The sequence below is a fragment of the Sinocyclocheilus rhinocerous genome, unplaced genomic scaffold (assembly GCF_001515625.1).
Source record: "Sinocyclocheilus rhinocerous isolate Xijiao unplaced genomic scaffold, SAMN03320098_v1.1 scaffold919, whole genome shotgun sequence".
In the NCBI taxonomy this organism is placed as follows: Eukaryota; Metazoa; Chordata; class Actinopteri; order Cypriniformes; family Cyprinidae; genus Sinocyclocheilus; species Sinocyclocheilus rhinocerous.
This window is the reverse complement of record NW_015637585.1, coordinates 2,825,353-2,836,292: the sequence shown is the minus strand read 5'-3', so window position 1 is coordinate 2,836,292 and position 10,940 is coordinate 2,825,353. Positions and strand designations below refer to the sequence as shown.

At 34.4% G+C, this 10,940-nt stretch overlaps 1 protein-coding gene across 1 annotated transcript in view; it reads right to left on the bottom strand.

Moving 5' to 3' along the window:
* LOC107749216 (ephrin type-B receptor 1-like) overlaps window positions 1-10,940 on the bottom strand; it is a 226,455-nt gene that overhangs the window by 42,330 nt on the left and 173,185 nt on the right. Inside the window, exon 6 of the mRNA XM_016564311.1 lies at window positions 1,487-1,531. Within this exon, the coding sequence (XP_016419797.1) occupies window positions 1,487-1,531 (45 nt within the window). The remainder of the gene's footprint in view (window positions 1-1,486; window positions 1,532-10,940) is intronic.

The window sequence follows — 10,940 nt, the reverse complement described above, 5'->3', positions numbered from 1 at the left end:
CTATCTATCTATCTATCTGTACGTATATATAAACAAATATAAAAAAAACATCATTTAAAAATAACTACAGAATAGAAATATTTTCAAATTAGAATACTTATAAATATATTTCTTTATATTTTATCTATATAAAATTGTGAATAAGACACCCTTATATGCACACAGGCTATTAATACAATATCTTGTCCAGCATTCTCAGTTTGCTTCGACACATCATCCAGACTTCCATCTGATGCTTTTAAAATGGTGACTCAAGCAAAGTGTCACCCTGCTCTGAACCACGGCCTTTGAGTCCTTCTCTCTCGCTCTCTCGTTCATGCTCTGTTGCCCATCTTTGCTCCACATTAGCAATTACTGGCAGTGTGCTCTCTTTCTCTCACACACACACACACACAAGTTATTTACCATTCCACACATTGTGTAGCCTCACTGTGTGTGTGAGAGAGAACTTTGTGATAAATTTGTAATTTTCTTATCTAAAGAACAGCAGAAGCTCCTATCCCCTTCCTTATACACACACACACACACACACACACACACACTTTTTCTTGTACACCCGCTGCCACATTTTACATATTTAGAAAATAATAATAATAAATAGTAATTAAAATTACAACAACCATTGATAATAATAATAATAGTAAACACAATATATTTAATAAAACAAAGTAAAAATTAAGTAAAATAATAATATTAATTAGTAAAATGATAAAGCATAAATATAATTCATATTTTGTATTAATATAATATTTCTATGATCACTGAATGGCTATATAGAATAAATAAATCAAACAAACAAATTGTTCATAATAAAATGGACAGAACTTCAAAGCTTTGACTTTGTTTTGTATCAAAAGTAAGAAGGCGCAAAGCTTATTGTGATTTTTTGATGCTAGGTGCACTACAAATAATGTTTAGTGAGTGAAAGATCAAATTAAACAGCATAGACTAAAAGAGCAATAAGAATCAATATTCGTTCATCAAAATAAAAATCAGAGAAATCAGTATTTTCAACTTTCAACGGAAATTGTATTAGATATCAATCAGGAACTCATTGGCCATAAAAAAGGTGTTACTTTACAAAACGGTTGCACATGCTCCATCAGTCTGAACATGATGCTTTTGCACTTCCCTTTGACCGTAAACAAACACACACACACACACAGCCAGCAAGAGAAAGAGAGAGAGTGTCTTGAAGAGATTGATAGGGTGTGACTGTCATCCAGACACTGATAGTATGTACTAGACCCATAAAACCCGCCTGAGTGACAGCTGAATACAACTCACCCGCGCCTCAACCCCTGCTTTTCTGTCTCACTGTCTCCATCTCTCTTTCTCTCCTCAAGCATACTCATTTTCTGTGCATCAGATCCTTGCCCTCTGCCAACACAATATCAAATTCTACAAACATAAATGCAATAAAGAACAATATTAACCAAAACACATAGCGTCAGCAGTTCGTTCTGCATTTGGTGATGATGTTTACAGCATGTCTGCTGTGGTTAGTTGATGCAAATCCAATATAGAGGATCTGTTTCGGTTTATGGCTGTGCTGCCCTCACTATTGAATAAAGTGAGTCTTATAACAATTACAGCACAGAGTAACTTTCAAAATTCATTTATGCCGCACTTGATCGGAGATTTATTGATCTCTTGTGCGATTGTCTCTGGTTTATATGGATGGATTCAAACCTCTCTTCTTCTCCAGCTGGTTTATGTTCTGTTCTTCTCCTGAGTTTATTGTAGTGGCTCATGGGAACAGTGTTTGCTGGTAATTGGTTTTGTAACCACTGGTCTATGAGCTTGGTCTCAACGGGGCGATTGCGGTTTGTGCTTTGAACGAGAGAGATTAAGAGAGAGTAGCCTTATAGAAAAGTATTGTGGTAGTATACCATGGTATAAAATCAAATACCCACAATTATTTTTTAAAACCTATGAAATATAAATCTATCTATCTGTTTGGTGCATCATGGGGATAAAGTACAGCAGTTATGAAAAAAAGTGTCTGAAATGGAATTGCTTATAAAAGTTAGGAAGAACAAGCCATCACACGAAATGACTGCTGACAATCCGGTTTCCTAAAGCTGAGAAAAAGACGTTATTTAGAAATAAATAACAATAAAACCTACAGTACAGGAGGCTGGAAAGCAGCTTTAAGTCTCCAAATGGCTAGTGCTTGAAAACAACAAACACTCCCACGCTCTTTTAGCACAAACATTATCAAATGTCCTGTTTTCACAGAGTGCCGGAGAGATTTACACACGTGCTTGCTTCTCTAAATGGACGTTTACCGTTCCTCTGACCCCCGGAGGGCTGGCAGACAGGAGACAATGACTGAAATTAATCATTATGTCTTCCAGAGTTTAGGGAAACAACCAAATTAGACTCAGAGATAATCTAAAAGCATTAAAGTTTTCTCAGGTTTATGGGAAATGAGGATCTACTGTTTACATACTGAAGTCCAATACACTTCATAATTTAATAATAAGGTACATTTTCAACTCATTAAGCATATAGAAAATACAAAAGTTCCTTTTAGTGTCACAGTGGATCCTGTACTCAATGTTCTCTATAATCCTATAAAACACAGTTCAGAAAAGCTCAGTAATAGGAGAAAGACAAACATTTCTATGAATAATGACCTAAATTTTAGTATTAAATATTGTATAGCTTCAGAAGCTTTGGAACATAATGCACAACTCATGTTGGACTATTTTTATGACACTTTCTTGTTCTTTTTCAAGCTTCAGAGCCACTGGTCGATGATTTATCTACAGAATTACCATTTTTAATCTAGAAACAGATCACTCAAGCTAAAGGAACAGTGTGTCCTTCATCCAGTTTTGTGTCCAGTCGGGGACAGGCTTGGAATACACTTTTAAATCAGCCATATCGATGAGGGAATCACCAGACACACAGTCCAGATGCCAGTCTGGGAGTTTAATAACCCTTCAGAGCCGCAGGGCCGGTGGTCACGGGTTTTATATGCCCATGGTTTTTACCTTTCTATCCCTTTCTTCCTAACAGAAGTAGTAGACATTTATATTTATTCATTTTTATTTAATTTTATATATATTATTATTTTATTTCTTTAGCTTTGGACTAAAATAAAAACGCACAAATTACATAACATAATAAAATAAAGTAGGATCCAAAACTGAATAAAAAGACTAAAAATTACTCAAGTCAAATATTTAATATTAAAATATAATATTGTAAAAGGTAACAATAATATTAAATAATATACAATATATATATATATATATATAAAAAAATAAAGCAAATAATAATAAAGTGTGCATATATTCAAGACTTAAGCCTCATTCAGATCAGAAAAACTTGGAGAGAAAAAAAAAAAAACATTTTCAACAGCCGTGATTTATAGATTAAAAAAATCTATAACTGCAGTAACAACCCCCCAGTGTACCACACATTTTTAAAAACCACTTTCACAACCCGGTTAATTCATTAGTTTATCTCTCTGTGCAGGAAACGAGAGACTCTACATACTGTGATACACATTGATTAGTCTGTCATATGTCCTTAGCAATTATTTCTAATCGACACTGACTCCAAATACACATGAATGGACAGACTGCAAGATAAGATGGCGCCCAGGCAGCTGGAGTCTTTACCGGTGTTCCCAGCAGCCATTCGTGAGTTTTGTGGACACCATGAGGACGCGTTTCTTCACACTAGCAGTGGAAACAAGGACATTGTGCTTTTGCGTTGCACACAAGCTTTTGAAAAGTTGACAAATGGCAACCTACAGACTATATAATGTGCAATAACTACACCCTCCATGCATCTGAAAGGTCAGCCTCTACTCCCACCCCACCTGTCCTGCCGTATGTGCCCAGACCAATAGCACTGAATGCAGTTTGTAAATGCCAAACACTCACTGGGTGTTTTCTTCTCCAAACCACTGAACCCATCGAGAAACACAAGGCGCCTGCCTCCGGGTGAATAAAGAGCCCAGTTCAGCGCTTGACCTGTTACGCTGAAAATAACCACAGTCGCCGTCACGACCACGGTGACATTTTTCAGCTCAATCGCTCAGTGGGGAAATTTCGGCCTGTATTTTTTTTTTCTTGTTGATGAAACATTAGCTAATCCTAAATGTATCAGCTATCCATTTTTTTAATATACAGACATAATCGAAGATTTTGAAGTTTTACAATATTTAGCTTTCAAATTCTAAGATAAATATAAATAAACAGGTTTTTTTCATAACCTCAATCTTATGACCTTTAATTTTCTCTTTTTGAATTTGTTGAATGTATTATATACTGCCATTCAAAAGTTTGGGATCAGTAAGATTTTTTTTTACATTTTTTTAAGAAGTCTCTTATGCTCACCCAAGGCTACATACATTTGAAAACAATATATTAAAACTGTAATATTGTAAGATATTATTACAATTTAAAATAACTGTTTTCTATTTTAATATACTTTCAAATATAATTTATTCCTGTTATGCAAAGCTGAATTTTCATCAGCCATTACTCCAGACATTTCTCCGGTCTTCAGTGTTACATGATCCTTCAGAAATATTTCTAATATGCTGATTTATTATCAATGTTGGAAACAGTTTTGCTGCTTATATATATTAGTAACCTATCATTTAATGAATATACAGTTTAGAAGAACAGCATATATTTGAAATAAATACAAAACATAAAAAAAAAAAAGAAAAAAAAATGTACTGACCCTAAACTTGAATGGTAGTGTATATTGTTACAAAAGGTTTCTATTTTGAGTAAATGCTGTTATTTTTAAAACTTTTTATAAAATATTAATTTCAATACTTTATAAACCTAAATGAAGATGCAAGACAAATTTGTTTACTTTTAATAAAAACATTTTTTTAGAAATTTTTAAAATTTCAGTTTTCAATATTTTTTAAAATAAACAAATTGTTTTAAAAATGAAAGAAAATAAAATCTTAGTCTCTTCACCGGTGTTATATCCCATTGAAGGTAAAGTATAAACACAGCAACCAATGGATGAAGTGTTTGAGAAACCTGTTTGAAAACAGTCATTTTGAAATTCAACTAAAGGCAAGAAATCACACACTCCACCTTTAAGATTAATTTACGCCGTTCTAAAATTCTGAACAGACTGTCTTGATCAAAATCGTACTGTTTTCCCCAAAGAATCTCTGAAATCCAGCTGAGATACAGAGCTGTTCTACTAAACCACTGAACTGTGCTTTTTCAAACCAACTCTATTGAAACCTCCTTCACCCAGCTTTCAAGGATGAAATTAAAGCAAGACTGAACTTTAATTAATTAAGCCTATTTTATATGTCTTTAGTCTCCTAACCTCCCCAGGACTGAGCATCTGCATTCCTTCTCCTGCTTTCAGTCTCTTTCCACCCCCATTGGGCATTTCCATCAGGTACAAGCAGAACACAATTACCGCTTACCTCCGAGACCCCTCCACACGGGAAGGGCCCATTAACGGCAAAAGACTCATTACGGTCTGCAAAACGATAACAATGGAGGAAAGCGTGGCTCTTAAGCATCTATCTGTCAAGAGCACCATTTAACTGTCACACATACATGCCCAGCGGCGGCCATTAGAGCTGCCTGTTAATCAGCTCTATTTACCTCGCGTTCTGCTCTTGTACATTTAGGAGAGGGAGGAAAACTCGGCAGGTGTCTGATTCCGTGTTATGATCTTTTTGTTTGTTTGCGCCGACTCCCAGCGTCACGAGAGGAGCCATTACAAGACATTCTGCTGCAGATCATGTGCTGTCATGTCTGAACCATTGCTCAACGACTCAGTTCAGCTGGAAACCAGCATCGCACTGGAGCACCAATTACACCAATTAACTCCAATTAGACTGGTTCAAAACAAGCAAACTAACAGGTGATCCAGACAGGACTAATCACAGTTTAAGAGGAAACAGTTGCAAAACAAAGCGAATGCTGAGTACTGAAAACTCACTCGAAAAGGCAACAACCAGGGGAAAAAAAAAACACCATGTTGAAGAAATAGTTGCCCAAAAATGAAAAGTCTTTCATAATTTACTCACTTTCATGTCGTTCCAAACCTGTATGACTTACTTTCTTCTGTAGAACACAAACGACTGGTTGTTTTTCCTCAAAGAAACTGCATTGAATGGACACTAAAACAACACAAAAAGATCCTAAAAGTGATCCACATGGCTTATGAACCACATTTCTTGAAGCCATATGACAGCGCTATGTGAGGAAATTTACATTTATTTACTGGTAATCGTCCCAAATCAGTCTGGCCAAATCATTCTGACCATTTTTTGTGAATTGCGGAAATGATTTGAATCAACAAACTGATTCGTTCACAAAACAAACTTTGCTACATCTGGGGCCAGTAATCATATTTTTTGTAAATAATGACTGGAATTGTGGGCTGAATTCTTAATACAAAGATACTGAATGGCTACTAAATGAACTACATCTATGATATGTTTATGGTGTTCCGAGTAGTTTTTAAAGACAGAAAGCTTCAGGAAAACAGCATGAAAATAGTCCACAGAAGAAAGAAAACCAAACAGGTTTGGAACAAACTAAGTGAGTTAGGATCGTTAACACCAAGGACAATAACTATAACAATAACAATATAAATAACAATAACCAGTTGTACCAATAACGATAACAACACAGAGAAATGATATTGTTAGCATCACTTTCAGTATGTTTTTCCTGCTTTTTTCCCATCAGAATCCAAAAGCTTAAGCATTTAAAGCAGCAGATGGCATAACTGCATGCATTATTATAATAAACTGAAGTTATCGTCCATTGATATTGATGCTAATATAGTTATCATTGTAGTTATCTTCATAGCTATTGCTCTTGGTGTGAATGGGCCTTAAGTGATGACAGAATCATAATTATTCTCGCAACACTAATTTCCCACAATCTCCCCCACCAAGCTTTTCTATATTATTACAAAACACAAAAACAAATCCCAGACTTTATTTAAATGATTTAACTGATCCAACAGCAGGTCCCTTGATGAACCCCTTCATCATCAACATGCCTCTAGACCATGAAGGATCATGGGAGGAAAACAAAAATATTACAAACAGCAACAATATTCCACGTCCTGTTATTTTCAGGCAGCTGAATGTCGCTATGTCGCTACTTTGAAACATAAGAGCAAAAATCAGCCTCAAATCCAAAATGAAGCTTCTAATCTACAGAGAGCAACAGAACATAAGAGCTATGTTAAGATATCGCTGCTGGCAGGTTTGTACTGCATTTGGCTTTGATTCTACGGAGTCTTCACACATCCAAACAAACCCAAATATGTTATGTTTATATATTAAATATATTTATATATAATATAAAATATAAGAATATAAATATATAAATGTATATACATGCAAATATTTTCAAAATATATACTGTATGTGTGTGTATTTATATATACATAATAAATATACATAGTACACATACATATATTATGTAAACAAAAACTTTTATTTTGGATGCGATTGATCGCGATTAATCATTTGACAGCACTAAAAAACTAAAACTTTACATTTATTTATTTATTACATGTGTATACTTTTTTTTTGGAAGATTGTCAGCTAAATACTATAAAGTTTTACTTTTATATTGGACAAACAGTGCATGTAAAAAAATATTTTATAACTGTGTTAAACTGTAATTTTTCATTAATATTAAAAAAGCCTATTTTTTCTATTTTATAAATTCTAAATGAAGACAAAAACTTATTAAAAAAATTATTTTATATGCCATATACAATTTTTTAATTAATTATTGTTTTGATTAAAAAAAAAAAAATAGAAAATTTTGTGTTTTTTTTTTTTAGATATTTTGAAAGAAATGAATGAATTAATTAATGAACGAACGAATTCTGTATATAAAATTAATGTCATTGGGGTCCAATATTGTTTGGACCCCACTGACTTTATTTTCATGAAGAGGGGAGAGAGCGAGAGAGGGAGAGAGAGAGAGAGGAAATGTGAGGAAAATTCTGAAATTTACATTTATTTACTGATAATGTTCTCAAATCAGTCTGATTCATGCACAAATCCTTCAGACATTGAATGAATCACTGAACTGATCTGACTCAAAAAAACTGATTCATTCACAAAACAAACTTTGCTACATCTAGGGTGAATAATAATATTTTTTTGTAAATAATGACTGGAATTGAGGGCTGAATTCTTAACACAAAGATACTGAATGGCTTCAGAAGACGTGGAATATAGTGCACAAATCATATGAACCACTTTTGTAATACATTTATGGTGTTTTGAGAATTTTTTCAGAAAGCTTCAGGAAAAGAGGATGAAAATAGTCCACAGAGGAAAGAAAATCAAACAGGTTTGGTACAAAGTGAGTGAGATAAGGATCGTTACAACCAAGGATAATAACAATATAAATAACAATAACCAACTGTACCAATAACGATAACGACACAGAGAAATGAAATTGTTGGAATCACATTTAAAACGATCATCCAGTTTTTTCCCATCAGAATCCAACTGACTTAGAAAAGCTTGAGCATTTAAAGCGGCAGATGGCATAACTGCAATGCATGATTATAATAAACAGAAGTTATTGTCCATATATATTGATGCTATTATAGTTATTGTAGTTATCTTTACAGTTACCATTCTTGGTGTGAACAGGTCTTAAGAGATGCCAGAATTAGACTTATTCTTGTAATAATAATTTCCCACAATCCCCCCCACCAAGATTTCCTATATCATTACAAAAGACAAAAACAAATCTCAGACCTTATTTAAATGCTTTAACTGATCAACAAACCAACAGCAGGTCCCTTGATGAACCCCTTCATCATCGGCATGCCTTTAAACCATGAAGTATCAAGGGAGGTAAACAAAAATATTACAAACACCAACAATATTCCACATCCTGTTATTTTCAGGCAGCTGAATCTTAGATATCTGACACTACTTTAAAACATAAGAGCAAAAATCAGCCTCAAATCCAAAATGAAGCTTCTAATCTACAGAGAGCAACAGAACATAAGAGCTATGTTAAGATATCGCTGCTGGCAGGTTTGTACTGCATTTGGCTTTGATTCTACGGAGTCTTCACACATCCAAACAAACCCAAACACATTCGCTCTTCTCCTTTTCCTCAAGAGACAGAGGGAGACACTTTGTTTTTAACGCATGCCTCAACAATATCCTTCCTAAATATGTTTATTTATAAGTATGCTACAGCCTGTATCGCTATTAATTTAGCTCATACTTAGTGATAGTTCACCCCAAAAGGAATCAAACATTTTGAAGAACAACACTGGACCGTTTATTGTATGGGGGAAAACATATTTAAATATAAACATTCATGCTGTCAAATGATTAATCGCGATTAATCGCATCCAAAATAAAAGTTTTTGTTTACATAATATATGTGTGTATACTGTGTATATTAATTATGTATATATATAAATACACACACATGCATTCATGAAGAGGGGAGAGAGCGAGAGAGAGAGAGAGAGAGAGAGAGAGAGAGAGAGAGAGAATAAAAAAAAAAAGAAAACAATTATATATCTTCTATTTCAAAGAAGAACAAAGTATTTGATTTTTGGAACTATTTCTTGAAGAGAAAAGGTTTTTCAGAATGCCCGAGTATTAAATCTCAATCAAACATAAAACAAAGTATCAAAGTTACACACATGAACCTCAAACTTTGTGATTTATTGAGTAGAGTTGTGCTTTTTTAAGCAATAAGATGGACCTGAATAATAACTAGAGATTCTAATATTATATTGGGATAGACTCTTTTAACCTGAATGTGTTAAAAACACTCAGAAAACGTTAGAAACCACACAGGAAGTGCTTCTGCATGAGTGAGTACCACTCTACTGAAAAGTCTAGTTAAATTTTCACTTGTGCTGTGAAAAAACCAAACGAAGAAAGGAGACGAAACACTGCCGTACACTGAAACTTAAAATTGTTCTCATAGCTGGGACTGAACGTTTCCACAGTTTGAGGATGAAAATCTCCCCCACACGTTAAATTATCCACAAGCGTTGACTTTGATCCGGGAGGGGGCCGCGATGGAAGCCGCTAAACTCTCAGCGCTACAGTTTTGGGTGCCCTCATTTCAGGGCTGAATGTATTAAGGAATAGTGACACGATCAAGGCTGTTTTTCATACTGGTCCCGCTGATAAAGATGAAAGCGTCGAACCAGACGAATGCGTCCCGGCGAGATCCGCACAAACTTTTAACATACCAACTGCTGTGATGCTTCTGTAGAGCTTTTCAGTGAAAGCAGGAAATTGAGATGACAGGGGAAGTGAAGGAGGTAGAGAAAGATGGAGAAAGATGGGCTGCCCTCAAAAAACTGAAAGAGGAGCTCTCAAGGAAATGATGAGGACGCATATCTTTTAGCGCAGTTCAAACTAGGTGATGTTTTCAATTTTGACTTCCTGCACAGTCCAGCGAGCAGCTCTAAATGTTGAAACTGAACACTTCGCTCTTCTAATATCATCCCATCAGTGATATTGAGGCCAAACGACCACTTGGAGCCTTTTTTTAACATGAATGAAACGAGAAACTAGATTGGTCAAGGTAATGAAAGTAGAGACATAACTGGTCAAAATGCATATAAGTATGTGACAGAACATAAAAAGGGGAAAAACATTCTTCCGGCACAATGGTATTGGTTAAAGAAAAAAAAAAAAAAGATTGGTAAAACATATTGCATTAGTCAAAACTAACCAAAATAAATGTTCTGAATGTCTTTGTATATATAATATAGAGTGGCATGCGAAAGTTTGGGAACCCCTTGCAGAATCTGTGAAAATTTGAATAATTTTAACAAAATAAGAGAGATATGTTATTTTTCATTCAGTACTGACCTGAGTAAGATATTTTACATAAAAGATGTTTACATTTAGTCCACAAGACAAAAAAAATAGCTGAAATTATTAAAATAACCCC